At 51.3% G+C, this 24235-nt stretch overlaps 10 protein-coding genes across 10 annotated transcripts; 3 read left to right on the top strand and 7 right to left on the bottom strand.

The window, feature by feature from the left end:
* The first annotated feature begins 618 nt into the window (after positions 1 to 618).
* On the top strand, positions 619 to 2230 carry PSV08DRAFT_317898 (pyridoxal phosphate-dependent transferase). The gene has a single exon (XM_014220656.1). It carries the CDS (start codon positions 691 to 693, stop codon positions 2152 to 2154), a length of 1464 nt encoding a protein of 487 aa, XP_014076131.1. The 5' UTR covers positions 619 to 690; the 3' UTR covers positions 2155 to 2230.
* Positions 2231 to 3660: 1430 nt separating this feature from the next.
* PSV08DRAFT_378422 (CoA binding domain-containing protein) lies at positions 3661 to 4341 on the bottom strand (the record flags this gene model as incomplete). Its single annotated transcript, XM_014220655.2, has 2 exons — positions 4137 to 4341; positions 3661 to 4040 (listed from the first exon to the last, which is right to left on the bottom strand). The coding sequence occupies exons 1-2, from the start codon at positions 4258 to 4260 to the stop codon at positions 3661 to 3663; spliced, it is 504 nt and encodes a 167-aa protein (XP_014076130.1). The 5' UTR covers positions 4261 to 4341.
* Positions 4342 to 4569: 228 nt separating this feature from the next.
* On the bottom strand, positions 4570 to 6728 carry PSV08DRAFT_364250 (uncharacterized protein; the record flags this gene model as incomplete). Its single annotated transcript, XM_014220654.1, has 2 exons — positions 4570 to 5719; positions 5773 to 6728. The coding sequence occupies 2 exons, from the start codon at positions 6726 to 6728 to the stop codon at positions 4570 to 4572; spliced, it is 2106 nt and encodes a 701-aa protein (XP_014076129.1).
* Positions 6729 to 8049: 1321 nt separating this feature from the next.
* Positions 8050 to 9497, bottom strand: PSV08DRAFT_227617 (uncharacterized protein). Its single transcript, XM_014220653.2, has 3 exons — positions 9049 to 9497; positions 8726 to 8987; positions 8050 to 8668 (listed from the first exon to the last, which is right to left on the bottom strand). Exons 1-3 carry the CDS (start codon positions 9070 to 9072, stop codon positions 8139 to 8141), a joined length of 816 nt encoding a protein of 271 aa, XP_014076128.1. The 5' UTR covers positions 9073 to 9497; the 3' UTR covers positions 8050 to 8138.
* Positions 9498 to 9737: 240 nt separating this feature from the next.
* On the top strand, positions 9738 to 11253 carry PSV08DRAFT_8410 (uncharacterized protein). Its single transcript, XM_014220652.2, has 2 exons — positions 9738 to 9998; positions 10052 to 11253. The coding sequence occupies exons 1-2, from the start codon at positions 9807 to 9809 to the stop codon at positions 11024 to 11026; spliced, it is 1167 nt and encodes a 388-aa protein (XP_014076127.1). The 5' UTR covers positions 9738 to 9806; the 3' UTR covers positions 11027 to 11253.
* PSV08DRAFT_317880 (R3H-associated N-terminal domain-containing protein) lies at positions 11164 to 12652 on the bottom strand. The gene is made up of 2 exons (XM_014220651.2): positions 12128 to 12652; positions 11164 to 12007 (listed from the first exon to the last, which is right to left on the bottom strand). The coding sequence occupies exons 1-2, from the start codon at positions 12465 to 12467 to the stop codon at positions 11352 to 11354; spliced, it is 996 nt and encodes a 331-aa protein (XP_014076126.1). The 5' UTR covers positions 12468 to 12652; the 3' UTR covers positions 11164 to 11351.
* A 697-nt stretch (positions 12653 to 13349) lies between these two features.
* Positions 13350 to 13628, bottom strand: PSV08DRAFT_353982 (uncharacterized protein; the record flags this gene model as incomplete). The annotated part of the gene is made up of 1 exon (XM_066092869.1): positions 13350 to 13628. The coding sequence occupies one exon, from the start codon at positions 13626 to 13628 to the stop codon at positions 13350 to 13352; it is 279 nt and encodes a 92-aa protein (XP_065948677.1).
* A 592-nt stretch (positions 13629 to 14220) lies between these two features.
* Positions 14221 to 14974, bottom strand: PSV08DRAFT_317862 (HIT-like domain-containing protein). Its single transcript, XM_014220649.2, has 2 exons — positions 14902 to 14974; positions 14221 to 14829 (listed from the first exon to the last, which is right to left on the bottom strand). The coding sequence occupies exons 1-2, from the start codon at positions 14953 to 14955 to the stop codon at positions 14329 to 14331; spliced, it is 555 nt and encodes a 184-aa protein (XP_014076124.1). The 5' UTR covers positions 14956 to 14974; the 3' UTR covers positions 14221 to 14328.
* Positions 14975 to 16029: 1055 nt separating this feature from the next.
* Positions 16030 to 17090, top strand: PSV08DRAFT_8394 (uncharacterized protein). Its single transcript, XM_014220648.2, has one exon. It carries the CDS (start codon positions 16267 to 16269, stop codon positions 16831 to 16833), a length of 567 nt encoding a protein of 188 aa, XP_014076123.2. The 5' UTR covers positions 16030 to 16266; the 3' UTR covers positions 16834 to 17090.
* A 1302-nt stretch (positions 17091 to 18392) lies between these two features.
* PSV08DRAFT_411273 (uncharacterized protein) lies at positions 18393 to 23716 on the bottom strand (the record flags this gene model as incomplete). The annotated part of the gene is made up of 5 exons (XM_014220647.1): positions 18393 to 18682; positions 18764 to 19000; positions 19121 to 19274; positions 19823 to 20034; positions 20257 to 23716. 5 exons carry the CDS (start codon positions 23714 to 23716, stop codon positions 18654 to 18656), a joined length of 4092 nt encoding a protein of 1363 aa, XP_014076122.1. The 3' UTR covers positions 18393 to 18653.
* Positions 23717 to 24235: the final 519 nt, after the last annotated feature.

Below are 24235 nucleotides of genomic sequence, written 5' to 3'. Positions count from 1 at the left end.
CGATCGCATGTGGAGAAGAAGAATTAAGGGACCATGGGTTCTTGGGAGCGAGCAACAGGACACTCTTGTATATCTAGCACTAGTATTGCTGGCAGTCACACAGGAGGCATTATCCCGCAACTATGTGGCATGCATCAGCCAGAGTGGCAATGACTGTAGTCATTTTTGATGGCAGGTTACCCGAGGCTGACGATTCACGGCTATGAGAAGTCTCTGGCAAGGCAAAGGCTACCAATTCCCGTTATATACCCCTTTGAGATTTCATGTATCTACTCAAAGGTGTGGGCATATTATAAGACTAAGATGGTCTATCAGGTTGCCATGTGTTGCAGCATACACATGTGCGCCTTAATCGCCGGCGGCGTCTCTATGTTACGTAACACCGAAACCTATCGCTGTGCATAGTGACCCATGCGTCAGCTTTTGATCAAACGAATGAAGAACACATTTGAGTTGTTGGCAAGAGGGCCTCCTGCAAATTCTTGAACGAGTTAGCGAAGAAGCTTCTGCGAGTGCTTTGACGAATATGGAGAGTCCAAGCGATCACATGAGCGCGTGTAGGGCGTCTAGCGCCACACGTACGGAGGAAGATCCTGGCTTACCTTACGTCAAACCGTGTCAAGCCGACCCCTCTATCAAGAACATTCATCCCAAGCAAACTCAATTAGTGTTTCTCCACAAGACTACATAATGAAGGCCACCGTCGTTTCCAGAGTTTGCTTGTCAGCTCCTCGTAACCTTCTGTCAGTCGGTGCAAAGCCCATTCGAACGCCTCTCCGCTTATTCTCTACAACACGCCCAGCATCCTCCGATATGGACACAGCGGCTTTTGGAGAGCAGCACATTGCGAGAGGCATTGGCCGTCTCACCAAGCACGTCTTTGAAGATGGAAAAGGCACATACATCACGACAGACAAGGGCGTCAAGCTCCTCGATATGACTGCCGGCATTGGCGTTGTAAACCTCGGTCACTGTCATCCCAAAGTCAGTGCGGCTGCAGCTGCACAATGCAACAAAATCACCCATGCACAAGTCAACATTGGGTTCAGCGCCGCACAAATTGCGCTCATCAAAGAGCTCATTCCGATTCTCCCGCACCAGTCTCTCGATAACGTCTTTCTCTGGAACTCTGGAGCTGAGGCAGTTGAAGCAGCCGTCAAGCTGGCACGCGCTGCAACCAAGAAGCCCAACATTATCGTTATGCAAGGATCGTACCATGGCCGAACAAACGCCACTGCCTCGATGACACGTTCCAAAACCATTTATGGCGAGGGTCATGGACCGTTGATGGGCGGTGTATTTGCTTCAGCATTCCCATACTACAGCCAGTTTGGCGTTTCTGCAGATACACCAAAGGAAGAACTCGTCAAACAGGCATTGCTACAAATGAGGCTCACCCTACAGCAGCAAACTTCGCCCTCGGACACTGCTGCTATCATCCTAGAGCCTGTACTGGGAGAGGGTGGATACGTTCCTGCACCCGCAGAATTCATGCACGGTCTAAGGCAGATTTGCGATGAGCACGGCATACTCCTCATTGCTGATGAAGTTCAGTCTGGTATGGGCCGCACAGGAAATATGTGGTTCGTCCAAGATTCTGGAGTACGACCAGACATCCTCATCTTCGCCAAGGGTATTGCCAACGGTTTCCCATTGTCCGGAATTGCAAGCAGTAAGAAGCTTATGGACCTCCAAAAGCCTGGATCAATGGGTGGAACATATGCTGGTAACGCCGTCGCATGTGCTGCGGCAACAGCAGTCATTAAAGCGTTCCATGAGGAGAATATTCTTGACAACGTTGCCGCACGCTCGAAACAAATTTTCTCCTTCCTTCATGACTTGAAGGCGTCTGGAACCAAGGCGGGAAGTTTGATCGAGGATATTCGCGGTTCTGGTCTCATGGTTGGTGTACAGTTTGCGAACCCAGCTCTCCAATCCGAGTCTTCGAACACTGCATCAACACACGCACAAAGTCAGCCACAAATAGCACCAAAGATCGTTCAGGAGTGTGTGAAGCGTAACATGCTTCTTCTCAGCACTTCGGTATTCGATGTGCTGAGGTTCATCCCGCCCCTTACTATCAGCGAGGCGGAATTGACGGACGCATGTAATATTTTCAAGGAGTCTTTGGAGGCTGTTGCCAAGGATTTGTAACCAAATTTGCCGGTTCGAATATCGTTTTGGCCTAGATAGCGATGAGTTATGATTGAATGTATATTTCATTTGGACACATCCTGATGTGCTACTGCACCGCGTGTATTGTCTCACAATGTTAACATCTCCTATATATGAGAGAACCGCTTTATAGAAAGATGAAAATCCAATCGATGTTATAGTAAGAGACTTGCGTCTCCCTTAACCCTAACCCTAACCATGATTTACTGCTTTGGTTTGGCCAAAGTTATTGCTTCTGTGGCTTCACTGGGCTTGATATCGGTCCGACTTAAAATTCATGTCGACGGAGTGAAACATAACTAGCATGAACCCTTCATACACCAATTTATTAAGGCCAACTACAGTAATTTGCTTTACCACTGGCTGCTCTTTCAGCAGTCGAGTTTCTAGGTTTATAGTTAGAAAGAAATAACTCCTATAAGTTTATTAAGACATATCACAAGCATACACCTTTGATTGGCAAGCCATATTGGTTACCACCTGTAATAGGACATATGGACACACAACCACTACCAGGCAATTCACCGTTACAGTAGTCGAATGTAACAATACAGCCTAAAGGAGGAATTTCCGAAGTTACTGTACTTGCGAAAGTAATGATAAGGGTAACAATAAAAGAACGCATGTTTAAATGAGAGTTATTAGGGTAGAAGGTAAATAGATGAGATAATTTGAATATGTAACTTGGATTCTGATGCTGTGTAAATAAGCTAACATCAAGCTCAGGAGGGGAGGCAGGTATAAATACATACACTGCTACGTACATAACTATCTTTTCCCCTCGCTAGAACTTTAGAAGTACGCACTTGCAAAGTTTGTAGTGTTAGGCCGTAGCTTTCAAAAGGTTACATGTTTTGTCAGAAAGAATTAGCTTTGTTTGATGTGAGACAACACTAATGTCGCGCTTACGAAACTTGGTGGACCATGTGCACAAAGCGGAAGCTACAAACACATGAGAGTACATCCGACAGGGGACAGGTTACAGAGTACCTTCTCATAAGTCTGATACTACTATGTTGCCAGTATAGCCAGATACCTAATCCTAGATAACTAAACTATTAATACTTCAAGGGTCTGTGTGCTTAAGAAGTATACTACCGTAATAGTGTTGATTGCTGACTCATCTAATATACGTCACGGAGGGATAGTAGACTTTAAGAAAAAGAGTTGAGCGTTTATTAGACACGCTGAGGTTGCCTTGGGGATTTTAATCTTGAAAATTGGCTTTGAACAACGGTATCTCACACTTTTTCTACTCTTCTCCAGCTCAAAGCGGCCTTCAACTCAGATTGCAACTCAACCAAACATTCCGCACTTTCACGCAAATCACAACATTCAAAGTAGCCAAAAAAAAAAACCCCCCCGCCTTCTGCAGATCAAATTTCACAGTATAATTTGAAAATTCATTCAATCCTCTATCAATACTCATAAAAAGTCCCTTCCTGGCCCGATCTCAGTCCCCCCCCCCCCCCCCCCCCCCAACCCTCAAAGCCTCGACCCCTCCCGTCCCGCAAGTCTCATCCCCTCCTCCCCATCCACGAGCACACACCATCCCTCGCTCCCCCAGCCCCCATCCCCCGCAATCGCCGCCTTAAAATTGCTCCTCGCATACTCCAAAACCTCGTCGTCAAAACTCCCCGGCTGCAACCACACCGCAGGGATCCCCGCCTCTTTCGCTTCCTTGAGCAGCTTCTTGGTGACGCTCGGCGGCGTGATGACGGAGAGCGAGTAGTCAGATGCAGGGGGGTCGGTAAGCCCGGTTGGAGAGGCGACGGTGGTGTGGTCTTTGTTTAGGATGTTCACGGTGGGAGAGCGCGGGTTGAGGGGGACGGCGGGGAGGGAGTGGCGGAGGTACCATGCGAATACTGAAGTGGGGGGTGTTAGGTGATTATCCCGCTAACACATGCACTAGGGTGAAGGAAAAAAAGTGTTGGAGGGTTTTGTCATTTCGGGGAGCGTACTTTTATGGCCGTATTTGTGCGGATCAGATGATGCGCCTGCGACGGCGAAGCGTGGCGACGAGAAGAAGAGTTTTAGCGCTGCTTCCATGTCTGCGGCGTGCTGCTGGCCTCTTGTTGTTGGCATTTGGGAAAGTTTATTTTGTGAGTAAGGGGTGTTAGAGTCAGAAATGTGTGAGTGAAAGCAAAGGGTAAATGTAGTAGTATGTTTATGTATGTAAGGATGGCTTATCGGAATGGTAGATCGCATCAGCCGAGGCACATGTCACGTAATTATCTAGCGCGATTGGCGTGCTTTGCGGCTAGTACAGCGTTGTTATTGCTCTAATATACATTTTTTATTATTTCGTTACGATTCGGAGTTTTGCTCGTATTCTATTTCCCCATCTAGTGGGAGAGTCTAGACTAGTCTACCCAAGCCGGACTACTACGACTACTAACATACATCGTCTGTAAACCGCCGTGAAAGCTGCAAAGACGTGCGCGGAATCTCTACATTGAGGAGAGAAGTCTGTGTCGAGTCGTATGTTCGTGTCCTCATGCTATCGTCCTCTTTCTGCACGCCGTAGTGTTGTTCTTCGACTACTGTCTCCAAGGTGTCGGCTGCCCTCGGTGCTAATCTGAGCATAGGGTGCTTTCGGTCGGCTACATCGAGGACAGCCAATAGATCGTTCTTTCGCGTACGTGGATAATCGTCGCATGCGCCCTTCCACTCTCCTGCACCGACAGCCTCATGTGCTAGTCGCTGAAGCTGCAATGTGTCGTTTGAGACCCATTCGAGGCTGGCGAAGGGTTTCCGCTTTTTCTGCAAGTGCGCGGTTGCTGATGGTAGAAAAACCGAAATGAGCACAATAAGACCGCCAATAGAGAAGATAAGTATTATACCGAGTACGTTAAAAGAGGTGTAGGAGTCGGATAAAATCTTCTGGTTTTGGCAGACAACGCGTGCCTCTGCGGTTGTAGGTCCAGAATGAATAGAAGCCGCCCTTTTGTCTGCTGGCCCAGTGGCCTGGTCGAGCACTGCTCGTTGAAGATCGGCAAGGGTGGTTTTAAACCAATGCTCTAGTTCAAGCTCCCACTGGTTGTCAGGCAGAGCAAATTGTCCAACTCCAGATAGGGTGTCACTTGCGAGAAGGGCTCCACCTCGCAAGATGGTGATGAGCTCATTAAAACCGTTTGCCATATTCTTGATTGCCAGCGAGGACCAATGGAAGGTGTTGCTAGCCTTTGGGTCTGTGAAAAGGGTTGTTTCAGCCAGTCTAGAAGCTTCAAATATCCCCGTCAATGGTGTACAGCTGATGTTTTTGGGAAGCGACGGATTGCAAAATTGATATTGCTGAGCGCATGCGAGAGTCCTTGCCGGCTGGTCGCTGTAGTAGAAAGTTGTATTGCCCAAGACCGTGGATCCGCTGCGAGGTCCTGCTTGAGCGTTGTACCAAGGGTCAGCCACCGGACTGGAGAAAACAACATCGTTAATCTCCAAGAATAGGACACTGATGTCTGCGTTGGGCACCTCCAGCTCAGGTATTGGCTCCCATATATTGAGGTACGAGAATTCTTCAGTCACCTGCCATTTAGTGGTGGTCCTAAGATTTGAAGTCAGTGATTGGTACATATATAATGGGGGAGGAGCACGTACGTGACTGTGTATTGGTTGCGTGATAGGGCACTGCCCACCCGCACTCCATAACCAAATGTCATAGTACAATTCTCTGATTCTGGACATACTCTTGGATCGCTTCCATATAAGAGCTGCATGGTGTTTGGCACACTTGTAGTGTTAAACCGTGCGTAGCCCTTGCCGCGTATAGGGGCACACTCGTTGACAGTGCGGTAAAGAAATCGAGATGAAGGCGGCGCATTGATGCCTAGATCGTGGTGGCTGTTCAAAAGCCCAGAGTCGATGCGAATAGCCCCGTTCTCTGTGCGACAAATGGTATCTTTTCCTGCAAAAGGACAAGAGTCGCTGCGTGTGACTGTGACGGGAAGGCTGTTTCGAACGAATGTGCGGCAGAGTTCTGTCGAGTCTGACCCTGAATAGCAGTTTGCCTTGTAATTGAGGCTCGATCTGATTCGACTGGCAAAGTAGTATTGAGTCATGGCAACATTGTCATTTGTTATGAGAGAACCGTTCACAGTAGCGCAATTGTCCCCAATTACTAGGACTTCACTGCCTCTGGATGAGGCAACGCGTGAAGAGAAGATACCAGCTGCAGTAAATGCAGTAAAGGTAGCCAGACTCGCAACTAGCGGTATTGCCGTTGCTTTCAAGGAGGCGGCGCACGATATCTTACGCCAAGCCCATGACAGTCTTATCAACCTCCATAGTGCGGCAGAACTGGTGTCGGAGCTGCGAAGAATAGCTTGTTGTTGGTGGTAGATGGCATCCTGAGGAGAGGGTCGACTCAGGATTTGATGGACAGTGAAGGAGATGATGCTCCAGAAACAGGTACCGGTAAACGCGACGAAAAGGGCGAGAAAAGCGATGAACAAGCCGCCATTGTCTAGTGTGGTTGTGTAGGTTAGACCTACGACCGATCCGTGAGACCAGTTGGTCCAGAGTCCAAGATAGATCGACTTGTCTTCTGATGACATGGCGAAAGGAGGCCCCGTCTCACTGTGTGAGCCTACTCTTTGGGATTTGCTGTATTTATTGTGTTAGACTAGAATAAAGTCTGCCAGCCGTCGCCTTTGTAACCGCCGGAAGATAGGACGAAATCGTAACACCCCGGCTCGATGTAATCCTCATAAGCACTTTCCCAATTCTATCTCTTGGGAGTCCCCTTATTGGTGCAAAGTCATGCGCCTCGGTATTGTACAAAGCTGAGGCAGGGGCCGGAGCCTAGTCCGCAGAGCTCATCATACATTGTACAATTATATGCGAAGCCTGATAGGTACTTGGCCGACAGGGAACTAATGTCAATGCTGTGTAGTACTACTGCAAGTTGCCCATCTGCCAGCCGTGTTTTGGGGGCCAGCTGCCCGGTTAAGATGGCCGGGTGGGGGCCAAATTTCAATGAGCCGCGAAACTTGGAACTTGGAACCTCAAGTGTCCATTTGCGAAAGGCGCGAGTTCAGTTTATAAAAAAAAATATCATATCAATATTACCAAGACCTGTTATCTTGATTCTTCCTATATGTATGTGAATCGTTAGCTTACGGTCCCCGATGGTGTGTCGATTGTAGCAAATCCTGTCCATCTCCCAAGGTACTTTGCAGTACGGGTTCTCGAACCTCATACGATTGTGAACATATGGGTACAAATCACTGAAATAAGAAGGTAGAGACTTTGTAGGTTGGCAAGATTTCGAGGGTTGATCAATACCAAGCTGAATTGTCTAAACGGCTCATTAGTCTTGCCCCACTACTAACGGCCAGCCCATTGCGCCATTCAACTTTCTAGAATCAGGGAGCTGGTCCGCTGTGGGTCATGGCGACGGGAACCTTTTTCCGCTGTTTTTTTTTTCTGGTTTCTCCCCTTATCTCTTCTTATGCAACATATCTTAATTGCAGCTGATGTACCGATGAATGTGAGAACATCTACAAGGCTTATCACTGTCACTATGGATGTGATGATGGAGACAGACAGGGCTAGAATAAATTCTGCATAACATGTATATCTTGATGATCCAGAGCGTTTTCCCTGCAGATATCGCCTCTCTACTATCAAGCGAGCTTAGCTAGACATTACCGATTTCTACCTGAACAAGCGAGACGAGGCGAACGCGGCTGCCCCCACGTAACACAAAATGGTTTATACTTAGGGGGGTTTGATATGACCACATTGTGCAGTACAAGTGCTTACTAGATAATAAATAATTCCCACCCCAAGAAGATAAGATGAGCCAAAGAAATGCAAGGAGGGTACAAAGACAAGCGGTGCCACACTTTACACGTTGGTATAGACTGAGCGACTGTATGCAGTGTGATATTGAATCGGGTTGGGTCTTATTCTCCGAGAGAGAATTATCACCCCAACCTCACCCATGACCCGATACAACGCGTTTACCAAGGTTGCACACCATCCTTGTTGATAACCTTGCCAGCATGCTCGTCTCGCTTCCCCTGGACAACATCCCTGATGAGTTCTCCACCAACGCTTGGGTCTCCTGCACCAAATTTCTTCAAGAAGTCAGGCCCCAATCCTCCGAGCCCCGTAGCCAAGAACCCTGGGCTAATACCGAACACCTTTACGCCATCCGCCTGAAGCATTATCGCCCAGCTCAACATTAGCATGTTCAACGCCGTTTTGCTGGACCTGTAGGCTGTTGGAGTAGGGTTTTGAGGCTTGGGCCATCCTTTTGCTTTGCCTGTATCGACAAGCTTGGAGTCGACGCCATTGGAGCAAGTTTCCAAGGAGGACAGACCGGAGGTTACAAAGAGTAACCTGGGGTCAGAAGAAGCAATCAGGAGAGGGGCAAAGGTATATGTCACGACTTGAGTCGAGGTGACATTGAGCGAGTAGGCTTTGTCCCAGACGGCGCGGATACTTTTGGGACTGGAATCTTTGCGCAGATCGTTGTCAAAGGATGCACCTGTCCGTCTGAGTAAACGAGTCTGGTCCTATCACATCCAGCCGAGTTATGACATACCTGCGTTATTTACTAGAGTGTCAAGACGGCCATACTTGCTCTTGACTTTCTCGAATGCTTTCTCAATGGACTCGTCATCCTCGATATCGAGCTGAATTACCTCAACTTCAGATTTTGATTCTGGGACCTCGGTCTTGAGCTTGGAGATTGCATCCGTGGCTTTTTCCAGGGAGCGGCTACCCATTAGGACTTTGTAGGGTTTCGGCGAAGCATACAATGCTTTGACAGTCTCATAACCAATGCCGGTGTTTCCGCCAGTAACCTTCAAGTGAAGCCGAAGATTAGCCCATGTTGCTTTGTTGCGTGTCAATGTTGCTACTAACAAGAACAACAGAAGATTCCGTCATGATGATCTCAAAATAGTAGCAGTATGTGGCGGTTTGATGATCTTTGTAACCTGATGCTTTCCTGTGGTGTGGGGAAATGTCCTTTCCATGCAAAGATGAACGTGACCTCGGTGTCGGATTTAGGCTAAAAAGCGAGAATCGAAGTTATCTTTATCTGGATTCAATCGATCAAAGAGACAACACGCACAAGTTGATAGGTACTTGGTAATGGATGGATGAAGGTATCTGGGTGTCTATTGTGACAAGTGGTATGATGACGACATTTAGACATGGGTTGTAGACGGTTAGCGAAACTTTGTATGTACATGTACCATGGGACCACATCTGATAAGAGTAGCACTGATATGATATTCGACCGTGCATGTTATTGCCCTGAGTAGTAGTAGCCAGGCTCAACGCCTGACTCTCGTGTATTGACAAGAACCACCTTTTCCAGTTGAACCATCCAGCCATCAGAACATGGTCATCGACACAAGAGGGGAGATGCAAAAATAGGTGTAGAAGAACGCGTGTGAGTCCTGATGTAAATCCAACTTGATCAACAAAACATCTTCTCAACTTGAATTTCCCCAGAATCTACGCAGCAGCGACCTCCTGCTAGAGTTGCACTAGCGCCAAACAGCTGATAGCGCGTCATTGGGGCGGCTTGGCCGTTATCTCCATATCACCGCGTCAACCAGTCGCATTACAACATACAACCTTCACCGTCCTTGCAAACCATATACCCAAAAACCATGAAGTCTACAACTCTTTTGCTACCGCTGTACACTGCTGCCCTCGCGGCAGCTGTTTCGTCGCCTCAAGGCCAAGCTGTACTCCAGGACCAGCAGCAGGTCACTATCGCGGAGCCAGATGAGTATCTCATCGAGCTCTCACCTGGCGAGACGCGATGGGTGACTGAGAACGAAAAGTGGGAGTTGCGCAAAGTATGTCATCTCACATGACACTGTAGACAAACTAGACACTAACTATACCGCAGCAAAACATCAACTTCTTCGACATTACGCACAACAAGGAACTCGGCACGCTGAACAGCAAGGTCTCCGTCGAGAGCGTCAAGTTCCCAGAGAAGCCCATCCACCAGAAGGCCATCGACCCACTCCTCAAGGAGCTCAAGAAGGAAAACATGCGCGCCCACCTGGAGACCTTCACCTCGTTCCACACACGCTACTACAAGTCGCACTACGGGGCCGAAAGCTCAGCCTGGCTCCTAAGCCAAGTCAACAAAACCCTCGTCGACGCCGGCGCCGTCAATGCAACCGTAAAACCGTTCGCCCACCCCTGGGGCCAATCCTCCATCATCGCCACAATCCCGGGCAAAAGCGACAAGACGATTGTCATTGGCGCGCACCAAGACAGCATAAACCTGTACTTCCCCGCCTTCCTCGCCGCGCCGGGCGCCGACGACGACGGCAGCGGCACCGTGACCATCCTCGAGGCGCTCCGGGTGCTGCTGCACTCGCCCGAAATCGTCGCGGGCGAAGCAGAAAACACGATAGAATTCCACTGGTACTCGGCCGAGGAAGGCGGCCTGCTCGGCTCCCAGGCAATCTTCCAGGCGTACGAGCGCGCAGGCCGCAACGTAAAAGCCATGCTGCAGCAAGACATGACGGGCTACGTGCAAAAGACGCTCGACGCAGGCGAACCAGAATCTGTCGGCGTCATCACCGACTTTGTCGACCCGGGCCTGACCGAGTTTATCAAGAAAATCATCACCGCCTACTGCGGTATTCCCTATGTGCTGACAAAGTGCGGCTATGCCTGCTCGGATCACGCCAGTGCCTCAAAGGCCGGGTACCCCTCGGCGTTTGTGATTGAGTCGGATTTCAAGTATAGCGATAATAAGATTCATACGACCGAGGATAAGATTGAGTATCTTAGCTTCGATCATATGCTGCAGCATGCCAGGATGACGCTGGCGCTCGCGTATGAGTTGGCATTTGCGTCGTTTTGAGTAAGATAAAGAAGATGTATGGGGCCCACAGGTTTGGATACTACCTACTACTATATGGGTTCTCCCTCCTCCTCCTCTTCCCCCCTTTTATTACGACTAGCGTGTTTGGGGAGGGGGTTTGTCATATGAAGGAAATGAAACAAAGTGTATGATCTCTTTTTTTTTCTCCCAAAGGTCTTTTTTTTTACAACACTTTAACTATATTAGTCTTGGAAACAGAACACAAGAGTGGAATAACTATGCGTACTCTAATCCATGTAGACAACAATTTGCCTAAACCACTTGGCCATATATACACGTCGCACATGCAAAAAAATGATAAGACCTAGACCAAGCCATACAAGGGCCTAGGCAAGGCGTCGCCTCCCCCCTTCTTGACGCCAATATACGCCTCCCTCCTGGCAGGATCGCCGACAGTAACACTCCAAGTGCTCAAGCCATAATAAACGGCAATATGATGGACGAGCCACCTCCCAAAGCAGCCGCCGACATCCTCTTCGGGAGTATCAAAAAGCATCAACTCCTTCTTGAGGGGCAGCAGCAGGGCCGACGAAGAAGGCGAAGAAGCAACATCATTCATGTGTCCATTTCTGCCCACAAAAACAATCTCGTCGTCCTCGCTGTCCGGGTCGGTGGGGACACCGAGCTGCGCGGCTTGGCGCTCCTTGTCGTGCCACTCTGCAACGAAGCTTCTGACTTGGCTCTCGAGGTCCATGAGGAGGCCCTTTGCGCCGCGCGAGCGCTTGAGTTTGTCGCGGAGTTCCTTGGGGACGATGCCGGGCGCAGAGGGGTTGGTAGCGATGGTTTTCTGAGCGGTTTTTTGGGCGAGGGCGGCGGAGCGGCGGTCGATGGATTGGCGACTCAGGCCTTGGTCCCAGAGCGGGGCGAGGTAGTAAGGCACGTGTTTGGGCGTGTGTGTAGGGTGGACTTCCCAGTCTCTGGGGAGCGGGGGTTCGGCGTGGGGGTTGTTTAGGAGACGATCTGGTGACAAAGGTTCACTCATCAATTTTATTGTTGGACATGGTGGTTATTTCAAGGGTTTTATGGGGAGGAAGTGGTGTTGTGCGCAAAGCGGGTATGTGAGAGAAAGGATAAACGTACCATTCTCCCATCTCTGCCTGCGCCTGGAACCCTCCTTTCCCTTTAGCAGGGCCTCGCGCCGCTTCATGCTGTCGCGGCGAAGCGGCTCCTTGCGACGATAGTATCCGCCTTCTTTTGCGGCTGCTGAAGCACCTACAGGGTGTGCAGCAGCCGTGGGCGCATCGTGCTCATCGAGCGGAATGGCAAGCGTAACTGGGGCAGTCTGAGGCGCATCTCCAGGGACGGAAATGGTTACAGAGCCCAGGGCAACGGTTGCTTGCTCAGTCCAGGCATCAATGTCGATGGGTTGAGGCGGTGCCGTCGCCTGCTGGGGGCTGGAGGGGATATCGCCGATAGCCATTGCGGTGGCGTTGACAGTGCGATTGAAAGGGGGGAAGGCGGGGAGGGAGCAAGAGGTGAAGACAGTGCCTAGAGAAGACGGATAGCTAGAGAGCTAGGAATAGAAGATGACGAAACAAAAGAGACAGCAACCAAGCTTCTGTCACCAAGCTGTGGGGAGGATGTGTCTGGGGGACAGATGGCGATAAGTGCGGCGGCGCGATAGGGAGTCCGGTCGGTCAGGCATGTCATGGATGTTCGCGTCATGCTCGGGAGCCAATCAATTAGCGAACGTGGGGTGGAGCCCTGGCGTCAATAAGCTACAACGGCGACGGCCACATGAGTGTGACGGTAGACATGTCGACAGAGTCAGAGTCATGGTCACGGTTGCACGTTTAGCAGTGATTGTAAGTCAGGATGCGGCTCTCTCAAACACGGCGGATATGCTATTGCTCTGTCAAGGGCCTATCCTGGCTCTCTGTCACATGTCATTCAGGATCGCTATGCGGGGGGGCCTGTAACCATCTGCCCAGTCCTACTATCCAGTCCAGAACTTGGCGATATTGTCTGGAAGGGCGATATTGTTGCGCTCGACAAACTCCTTCTAATTCAGCATAGGCCGATGTCACTTGCGCAATGTGGCCCAATACGTCGTCGTCTTGCGACTATCGAACTTACCCCTACCCTGGCTGCGCCTCACTTGAAGCTGTGGCCAGTCGGTCTCTTGCACTTGGCCGCCTTTGCCTTGTATACAAAGCTGCATGCACTTTGCGTACCAATCAAGGAGCCCGTTGACTTGGACATTTTTGATACCACAAAGCGATGCCAGACTCTCTAGGCTGAACATGTATTTTTCTAGGCTCTTCGGAGGCCGAAGCGATTGCAAATACGAGTATCCGGTCGACTAAGGAAGCGGAAGAAGCCTTGGACCAGGAATCCGGGTGAGCCGAAAGTCGAGCGTGAGATGCTGCAACAAGGAGCCTTTGCCTTGGTCGTCAGCATGCTCCTTGAGGATTTGAACCAGGTATTGGAGGCGTGCTCGTTGGCGCTTGACTGCCCAGTAGCTGTCAGTGTCAGCAACAAGGTCGAATGTGGATGCGACGCAAGTTGCGTAGCAGTGGGAGTCGGAGAGGGTGGCCAAGAGATGCAAAAAACGTATGGGCTCCTCAGCGACTTGGGCCATATGGCCCTTGTATGGATGGTGAATTTGTACGTGTTCATGCCATAGAGGACGGCTGTAACTGTTTATTTGGCTAGGGTACGTGCATTGTCGGGGCTTACTTACACCGGGACTCGTTTGAGACAAACTTGCTTACTCGGAATAGTTACGTTTCGACGGCGAGGTGGTACGCGAGACGGATGCGTGTATCCAAACAGGCAGTTGCTCCACCAAGTGGGACTGCATCCTCTCCATGCTGTCCCAGATGGCAGGCGACAAACAGAGGCTTGCCCTCTTGCCAGATAGTCTTCAACTCGGCGGTTGGCATTTGTTGGCAATACAGACGAATAGACTTGGTGTCACAGTTGTGCTGGCAGAGCGAGCAAACCGAAGCCTATCGGGGACTGTGGTGTTTGACCAAGCGCTTGGTGCCCAGCATGTTGCACGTCAGAGATGTTTGCGAGGTCGAGTACGGAACAATGCAGCAAGGGGGATTTTACAGTTGTTGGTTTTGAAATGGATGGGGAAGTGGGGGTTAGGAAGCAAGAGGGCCAACCATGGGGCGTGACTCGGGGCAGCAGTGGACCCCGCTGTTTAACAGGAGCGACAGAGTTGCAGCAAACATGATGGTATTTGATTTTTCTAGCAGGTAAAGATGGAAGCGGCAGTGATGGAGGCAGTGGGTGAGTGGGTGAGTGAGTGAGTGAGTGGGGGACGTGGTGGTTCAGACAGCAGCATCATCATCAGCAGCAGCAGCAAGAGGCTCATCCTTGGCCATTTCCTGGGCCAGCCACTCGGCCTCTTTTTGCATTTCGTCGTCGGACCTGGGCTTGCGGCTGCTGTTGTCGACGGCGGGGAAGCGGGCCTTGTGTGCCAGCTGCTTGCTCAGGTTGGCGTCGTCGCTGTCGAGCATGGCGTAGATGGCATCGGAGCCGCCCTTGTGGTCGAGGTCGGCCTTGGTGCGGGGGATGATGTGGACGTGGACATGAGGCACGCTCTGGCCGGCGTCTACACCATCTTGGATGGCAATGTTAAGCGACGAAGCGGCGAAGACACGCTCGACCATGCGCGAGACGCGCTGGACTGCGACGAAAAGGTCGTGGACCTCTGCAGTCGACAGGTCGTTGAAGCGGGGCACGACGCGACGGGGCGAGACGAGGACATGGCCGGGCAGGAGGGGCTTGAGATTGACAATGGCAAAGGACAGACGGGTTAGGTGGAAAACCTAGGGGCTCCGGTCAGTTGGCTGACTGGCTGGCTGGCTGCGAGCTGCAGCACTCAACAGAACGAGGCCGACCTGGGTGGTGACGACAAAGGAGCCAAAGGTGATGAGCTGGCTGGTCGGCGGCATTCTGGCGCTCGCTGGACGGCGTGGATGGTGTCGACACGGCAGCGTCGCAAGCAGGCCAGCCCCAAGACAGCGACGGTATCACCCTCGGCCCGCCTCAGCGTCGTGAAACGGACGGAAGCCTCCCACGCCTTGGCTGGGCCATACTGCACTGCACCAAGGACCGCGCAGCAACACCACTCGGTCCCCACCGCGATAGCCACACGCGCAGCCGCCGGCCGACATGGCCTAGTCGCCTTCTCACCATCACATGGCATGCGACCACCACACTGGCAGGGGCACGAGCGGCGCTGCCCGGAGCCAGCCACGGCCAACGCGTGGTCGTCTGCTGCCAATCCATTCGCACAGCCAGTTCCGCGCCAACAACCACCCGTGGGGAGGCATCGTTGCTCTGGCGTCCATCCGGTCTTTTTTTCTGCCCACACCACACCAGCACTCGTAATGACGCCGCCGCCGACGCCCGCCGCTATTGCCCACGCCGCGCTGTGCGACGCAGGCCTGGCTCACGACAGCATCCTCTGGCCATGGTATAAATCCATGTCCTGCTCCAGGTGCCCGCCCGTTTTTTGCACCACCCCAACCAACCAAGCCCTCTTTGGCCTCTGCCACGGTGCTGCTGCTGCTCTGCTCTTATCACCACCCGTTGCGCAAGTGGAGCCTGTGACTCCTCGCCCGCCTCTAGTTGCCAGACGCCATCTGTCGTGCTCCACCCGCCGACGCGCCCAAAAGGGTCTCATCAGCGAGCTTGGCTGAAGCACCGAGCTCCGACCATTCACGCTCGACGCGGCCTCCCAAACAAATCATCACACACCACACTGCCCATCCCACTCGACCTCGTCCGCCCGCCTCGCCAGCACGGACTATCCCACTCCGTCCTTGGATTGACTTGGCACCCTCAGACACTGTCCGCCGTCGATCAACCTGCCCGCCCGTGCTCCCAGCGCATCCCCACAGTTCCACTCCCTGCCCTTGTCTCGTAAGCCTCAGCGAAAAGACTAGGATCAGGGTCCGCTTTCACACACACACACACACACAACGACTAAGCGCAGAGTATAAGAAGCGTGGTCGGGCCTCCGATTACTCTGCTCACCACTGCACACACACACACACACACACACTCACTCTGCACTGTTATCTCATAAAAGTCACGGTCGTTTGACTAGACTTGACTCGCATACACAAAACACCCGTCCATACAAACAGGTGTCCCGCTATCCCCTCTACGGATCCCGTTGATCGGAACCCGAGCAGACTACTACTATATACCACACCCTCACCACACATCACACACCACACACAACCACAACCACCACAATGGATATCGCCACCACCTCCCGCGCATACTTTGCCATGCCTTCTCCCAGCCCAGACGAGAAAATCTCCCTCCAGGCCTCAAACACTGTCTACACCTACCACTGCCTGTGCAGTCATCTCCTCCTCGCAACAACCACTCCCCTGCCCTCACTGCCTACACGTCGCCACAGCCACGACGCCGCCCACATCATGCCCCTACCTCCCCCAGCCCCCGCCGCCGTACGCAAGAACTCTGCGGATAACTCCGCCACTACGCACGACCACTACGGCCTCCTGCTGTCCACTCGCCAAGACCGCCAAGCCGAGATCATCACCAGCGACTCAGGCTTCGAAAAGCGCTATCTCCAGCGCTGCGGCCGCTGTGACCTCGTCGTCGGTTACCAGCTCGACTGGCAGCAATTCTCCGTCGATCGCATCGGAAGGCGAGAAGATTATGTCTTCCTGCTCCCGGGTGGCTTCGTCAAGACTAGCGACATGGTTGCAAACAAGATGGCTTCCGCCTCTGCTGCCTCTTCGTCGTCAAATCCCATGGGCAGCACCGTCAACGTCACAGAAGTAAAGGTCTGAGGCTGACAAGGATCATCGACGACTATTTTTTTTCCTGATCAATCCATCAATCTATTCTCAGCTTGCCGCCTCGAGGAATAGTGCGTTATCTCGCTTGCTGTGTATGCAGAAGCGAAAACACGGCCACACACACTGTATGTGCATGTGTGTATAGCAACGAAAAGGAACCAAAAAAAATAGAAACTCCGGCCTCTCCGCCTCCTCCCCACGCTTACGGTTCGCAATGGGGCAAGGGTGTGTATAGCAACGAAAAGGAACCAAAAAAAAGAGAAACTCCGGCCTCTTCGCCTCCTCCCCACGCTTACGGTTCGCAATGGGGTAAGGGGATGTAAGGGGCAATTCCGCAATCGGACTTTCCCCCGCTTTCCGCCCGCCCACACCCCATTCTACCTAAGTCTATCTCAACCAACTCCGCATCCAGGCTGGCGCACGGGCAAACAGGCGTTCCCTTTTTTCTCGCCTGGTTTTTTCTTTTTCTCATCTCGTCATGACTTGTCTCTTATCTCTATAGCCATGAAAGAATTATTCTTTCCTCTCGTCATTTTTCTTTTCCTTTTTTCTTCTTCTCTTGTTACGATATGGGATATGGTAGCGTTTTTTCTCTCCTCTCTCTCTCTCTTCTTCCTACAGACAGACAGACAAGTCGGGAGATATACACACATGTACCAAGCGAGCGTTGAGACCGCTTTGCGACAGATACCCCCCTCCTACAAGATTAGAGACATTACAAGTAGTCTAGCAAATTTCAGGTACATGATATACACCCACCGCTACATGCGGTGCGGGAGCTCCAGATCTTACATGCCCATTTTTCTGTGCAAAAAATGACTGTAATGTCTCCGGTAACTTTTATTCTTGATTGCACCCCCTCCTTTTCCCCTTGCTACCAAACACTGGTAATCTAAAAATCCTCAAATGACACCATCCACAAACTCTATTCACCCACACACACACACATGATACCCACACGTGCGCACCTACGTGCATGCAGAGGGGAGGGGGGGGGGCAAGGAACTCTGCATGAACCCCATTCATCTCCATCTTCCCTCCCTTCCCTCTTTCAACCCAGCGTACCCCAAACCTCCTCATCCCCTCAATCTTCCAATTCGTCCCAAACAAAACTCTAAATCCACTCCCACTCCCACAACAACAAAAAGAATTCTACATACCATAACCCCCCCCCGCTCCTCTCTCTCATATACCTTGGCGCAATATTCAACTAGATATTAATTTTTTTCTTCCAAAGTTGTTCGAGAGAGTTGATGAGGAAAAAGGGATGGGGGATAGATGGCCGACTAAGTATGTATAACGAACGGGGTTAATGCAAGGAGAAAGGGGTTAATGTTTACGGATTACGGTTGGAATAGGATATACGTGTGTCAGATGGAGAAAAGGGGGAATAAGGAGACAACGACAGTATTTGCACGCATGTACAAGGGAAGAGAGGAGAGAGAGGGGGGGAAACTTGGACAAATTTCATTGCATTCCCCCCCCCCCCCCCTTCTGTCATCGAGTTTGCTGATATCAAAACAAAGAAGAAGAACAAGAACAAGAAGGTAGAAGAAGGACATGATACTACTTCATCATAGGTCGTAATAGTAAAGTAGTTTAAGCTTCATTTGTCTTCCAACGCCCTCCCATCAAGCCATGTAAAAAAAAACACAATCAGAGAAAAGAGAAAAACCATGATCCCGTTTCAGACATTTGCTCGCGTTCACACACACAAAAAAAAAGAAGAAGTAGTCTCCATCTCCCATCTCTACCTGCGGGAGAAACAAAAAAGACTTCGACATTGACTCTCCAAACTTTGGGAGCAATCTCTAGTTCTCCGCAATCGTCTTGACGAATTCTGAACATCACATCACACGTTAGCCTTTCCGCACACATACACACATCCTTCAAAAGGTAGCAGGATAAAAAAAACACTCACCCCTGTAATCCACCTCATTATTACTCGCGTCAATCGTGCTCTTGAACAACTCATCCACCTCTTCCTCACTCATCTTCTCGCCCAAGTTTGTCAAGATATACTTGATCTGGCCCTTGCCCACGAACCCGCTGCGATCCTTGTCGAACACCTGGAAGCCGCGGATGTATTCTTCGATATCAAAGGGCTCGCGGAAGCCGCCGGGGCGGTTGAGGATCTTGGAGAACGTGTCGAAGTCGACTGGGCCAAATTTTGCGTTAGCAACGAACGACAGGAGAAAAAAAAACAAGGTGGGGGGTTTGAAAGGGGTCAAAGGTGAAGCAACTGGAAAGGAACCACCCCCCAAAAAAAAAGACGTACAGTCAGCTCCGAGACCACGCTCCAAATCGGCAATCTCGGCCAGCGTGGGGTTCTGGCCGCAGGCACGAAGCAAGTCGCCCAGCGCGCCGCGGTCGACGCGGCCGTTGCCGCGCTTGTCGAAGAGCTGGAAGGCTTCACGGTAGTTGGTCGACGCCTGGTTACTGTTATCCATTGTTCCTTTAGAAACGTGCCGCAAACGAGATCTATAGTCGAACGTCCGTCCTTTTTTCTCTCTTTCTATCGGTGCGTGTGGAAAAAAGAGAACGGTGGTTGGAGTGCCGGAGACGGAGAGAGACGGATGCTTTGCTGTGTGTGTGTGGCAAAGGGAAAACAAGGCAACGAGTTTCGGTTTGTCCGAGTCGGAGTTTGTTGTGTTTGTAGCGTTCAAGCCGCAGGCAGGCGTTTTAGTGTAGCCAGGTCATGGCCAAAAAAAGTAATCGTTTGCTCCTTTCTCGTCGCCTTGTTTTGCCCTTGGTGCACCTGCTGTGTGGTCTGTTTGAACGGGCAGCGTCGTTCCATGTCCGGCACTCACTGCTTGGCGTCCAACACGCCATTTGTGCGGCGGGTTTGCTCGCCCTTGCGGGGTGCAAAGGGGTACAGACGGGGGCGGCAGTGCGGGTGCGGGGCAGGCCTTGTGTCCCTGTGTACATGCCACCGTCTCTTTTCCGGGGATACACCAGATACAAAATGTCTGTTACATACCATTGTGTAGATGTGGTTTGTTTGTAGAGAGTGTGCGTGGTGCAAAGGTGCTCGGCAGGTGTTCAGAAACGAAGTCCAAAATCTGGAGTGGATAGGGCGGTGTGAGGCTTTCGAGTTGGTGTTGAAGGGGCGCCTGTTGATGTAGCCTGAGCGTGGGCCGTATGGTGCGACGAGCGCAAAATAATGTCTGCCAAGGGCGGAAGCGTCGTCGTCTCAGCAACCAGCGGTGTACGACCATCCGCGGCTACAGTTACACATCACTGCCTGCCAACCCAAGTATTAGCGCTGCATCGCTGACGACATGGCAATGTTAGGCGCCGTGGCCTTTTGATGTTTACACGGTAGTATGCGTCCGTGGTTGTACATAGTACACTACAGCCAAGTGCCACACAAACACTCTACCTATCTGTGCACCCCAATAAACGTCCTCTCACCCCGATACATGTGAATACTCCTACTAAAATGATCCTCTTCCTCTTCCTCCTCCTTGATCCACACTCCATCCACCAGCTTTGCCCTCACCATCTTCTCATCGTCTCCCTCTCCGGGCAGTGTCCCGCCATCCCTAACCTTGCCTTCAGCCATCCTCACACCCACAGCCTCAACCACCGTATCAAATCCCTGTTCAACATCTTCCTCGCCCCACGGCAGACTGTCAACATCAATTTGTTTTTCCTTGCCCAGCAGACACATGATGATGACCATAGCCCCAGCCTTTGACATGACCTGATTCGCCTGCTTGCACGCGTCGTCATTACAGCACTCGTTGCATCCTTGCATACAGTGACAACTCGTCAGTCTCTGACATGCCTGCTGCAGCAACGTATCAATAAACTCAAAAGCTTTTGTGCTAATCCCAGAGCCACTCGCACCCCCCTTTGCGTCGTAAAAGGTCAGTCGAGCCGGGCGCTTCCTCGTCGATTCCTTTTGCAGAAACTCCTTCTCGGGCACTTTGCATTCCGTCCGGACGTCGCCCGGCATTGAAATGACAAAGTTCGGCATCAGACATAGGACTGCGTGCTCAGCAGCATGGATGCCGGCTGCAATGTTGAGCCGCCGGGACTTTAGAATATCCATGGCGGACTTCGGCACGTCGAGCCACATGCCCTTGCTGAAGAGGATAATGGGCGGGTTGTCGACTTGCACCGCGTCTAATATCCGACGGCGCTTGTCAATCTTGAAGAAGCCGTACACAACCTGCTTGATCTTGATTGGCCCGTAAAAGGCTTTTGATCGTGAGCCTGGGATGCGGCGGATGGCTTCTGTCTCGACAGGATCAATGTCTGTGTAATCACGCTGCTGAGTTGTCCAGTCTACCTTGACATACTCGACCTTTGCCAGCATCCGCTCCTGTGAGAATTCCTTGACCAGATACGTGTTGCCTTGGTGCAAGAAAATGCCGCCGTCATAGAGCGTAAAAAAGGCACGGCTGGCTTCCAACTCTTCAAGCACCGTGTTCTTGCCATTTGTAGTGTCGATGATAGCAAAATGATCTTCTTCTGTATCTCGGATAGCCACCGTGCGAGACGGCTGCGGGAGGAACCGCTCATTGACGTGGTAGAAGCCCTCCTTGTCGCGACGCATACGCTCACGAGCAATCTTGGGAAGCAGAGAGCCAAAATACTCCACGTCAGTCTCAACATTGATCGGCATCTCATAAGCAGCACACTGAATATGGCCTTCAACCACAAGCATGTTCTCCAGGTCCACCTGGAGTGCGCAGTTTGGCTTTGTGAAGATCTCGTCTGGGTTCGACATGTAGTACTGGTCCGTAGGGAAGGAATCGCCGATCAGAACAGACAAAGAATCCTTGTTCCTACGTCCAGCACGTCCACTCTGTTGTCGGAGATTGGCAATGGTGTAGGGAAAGCCGACTGTGATGACAGCGTCCAAAGATCCAATATCCACACCGAGTTCGAGCGCACTCGTAGCCACGACACCACAGAGTTTGCCATCAAACATTTCTCGCTCAATCTCCCGCCTGTCTTGCGGTGTGTATCCACCTCGATACGACATGACGCGAGGAATAACTTCCGGCCGTTCCAAGTTCGTCAACTCCGTCTTCACAGCCACCATCAGCGCCTCGCAATGTTTCCGCACGCGACAAAACGCAATCGTCCGCACACCTCTGAGCATAAGTTGACAGAACAGCTTTGCAGTCTCAGCCATGCAGTCACCACGTCCCGACGTAGGATCGCCAGGGTCCTTGAATGGCGTGTTCCAGCAAAGAAACTCCTTGCGACCAGACGGCGATCCATCAAAGTCTGTCAGTCTGACTTGCTCAACCCCAAAGATAGTCTTCATGTGTTCTTCGGGATTTGCAACGGTAGCCGAGCAGGAGATGAACTTGACATGACGGTTTCCCACTGCTGCACATACCCTACGTAGGCGCCGCATGATGAAAGCCATATGTGCGCCGAATAATCCATTGTACACATGCAATTCGTCAACCACCACAAACCGCAGGTTCTGCAAAAAGGTGCGCCAGGAGTCCTCCTGTGGTAGAATAGTAATGTGCAGCATGTCAGGGTTCGTGAAGATGATGCGCGCCTCATCGCGGATGTAATTTCGATCGCCCATTGGCGTGTCGCCATCAAAAGTCTCGACCAAAACATCTTCGAACCCAGGCATGAGCCGCAGAAGCTCCTTCATGCTCTTCCTCTGATCCTGAGCCAGTGCCTTTGTGGGGAAAATGTACATAGCCCTGGTGTCTGGCTCCTGCTCCAGCTGATGTAGAACAGGTATCTGGTAGATGAGCGATTTTCCAGAGCTTGTCGAGGTAGACACAATCACATTGTGTCCATCGTAGAGATTGTTGATAGCCTCAGCCTGGTGTGCATACAACTGAGTGATATTCTTCGTATTGTAAAGGGCGTTGACGAGGTTTTGTGACATGGCAAAGTTAAGATCTCCATACACAGGTTCCTGGGGATCGAAAACTCGATGACCGTCTGGTACGATTTGGCCGGTGTACCATTCAAGCGTCTTAATCTCGTTGAGGATATCTGGAATAGACTTGCGTTCGGCAGGTATCGAAGACGGTAACAATGACCTTTCTGGGCCAGGAGTCGACGCCCTACTCTCAGACGGCATTGGAATGAAAGCCTGAGATACCTCCTTGATCTTTTCCACAGCATCAACGCCACCTTCAGCGCATTGATTCAAGAAGGCATTGATTGCCGACGTAAACTTGGCGTTCCTCTTCTCAATCAGATTCATCATCTGCTTCTGGCTAAACACCGGCATCTTGAGTTCTTCATTGCGCAGCTTCGTTGTGGCGTTGGTCGGTTCCCCAGTTTTCTTATGCTGGACCTGGCGCCTCAGATCACCATCAATAAACTCGAAAAGCAGCACTTCTTTGTGCTCGCCTTTTTCGGGTTCAGGCCCCAGTATGGCAAAGTCGGTTGTGCGCCTCCCGTGCATGTTGTCTTCCGAGCCCATCAGATTGATCTGCAGCATTGCCTCGTCCACGTACGAAAAGTTGATCGCTTTTGGGATCAATGCCGTAATTTGAGCCACATCCTCAATCAACAGCTCGCGTTGTATATTGCCCTCGACCGTGCTCTTGAGATTGTCCAACGTCGTCGCTAGATGTTTGCGCGTACATAGAAAGGTATACACTAGGTTTACCGCACGATGCACTTGAGCAAGTTTTGTAAAGTGCTCTGGCCATGGTATCGAGGTTTCGACAAGCGTGGACGATCCATGGCGCACGAGAGGCGGTTTATCACCGCCAGCTTTCTTTGGGGCTCGCCGCGGCTTCTTCCCTCCGTCGTGTGTCTTCGTAGGGACGCTTGTCGTAGTCGTCGTCTGGACCTCGTCATCCTCGCAGGTTTTCCGTTTCCCTTTCCTTACTCTCTGATCCGAAACAGTGGCAGCCTTCATTCGAGGCATAGTCTTCGCATTGTTGTGTTCTGGCTAGCCAACAGCACTGATCAAAACCACGCCCAAGAATCGATGACGCAATAGCGCAAGGGCAGTGCTTTTGCTATACACACGAAATGTTCGTCTTGAGCATTTGCCTGCTTTCTTGTAGGTGGTATGGGACGTGTCAAATATCGTACTCTCGCGGTCTCAGTGGCCGTGGCGACGTGCATTTGAGGACGCGAAAGCCCTGTTCGACGCGTTGCCGCGCTCTCACGTGCAGAGACTCCAAGCGGCCAACCCCCCCATATACCATCAGAACATGGCAAACACAGTAATAACAAGGATTGGTAGATGCGTTCCTTTCACCACGTCACTTTGATTCGAACAACAGCCCAAATTCAAATACTGGATATACAGTGGAAAGCAAAGATTTATTCTCATGCCGCATGAGCACACACCAGCCCCGGGGTATAAAGCAAGTAGCTCAGCAGTATCCCTCCCACATTCCATTTTCCAAATAGCCATGTGCCGCCTTGAAAATGAAGA

This window comes from Bipolaris maydis, assembly GCF_028858645.1.
Source record: "Bipolaris maydis strain C4 unplaced genomic scaffold PSV08scaffold_11, whole genome shotgun sequence".
Classification (NCBI taxonomy): Eukaryota; Fungi; Ascomycota; class Dothideomycetes; order Pleosporales; family Pleosporaceae; genus Bipolaris; species Bipolaris maydis.
This window is presented reverse-complemented; position numbering and strand designations above follow the sequence as displayed.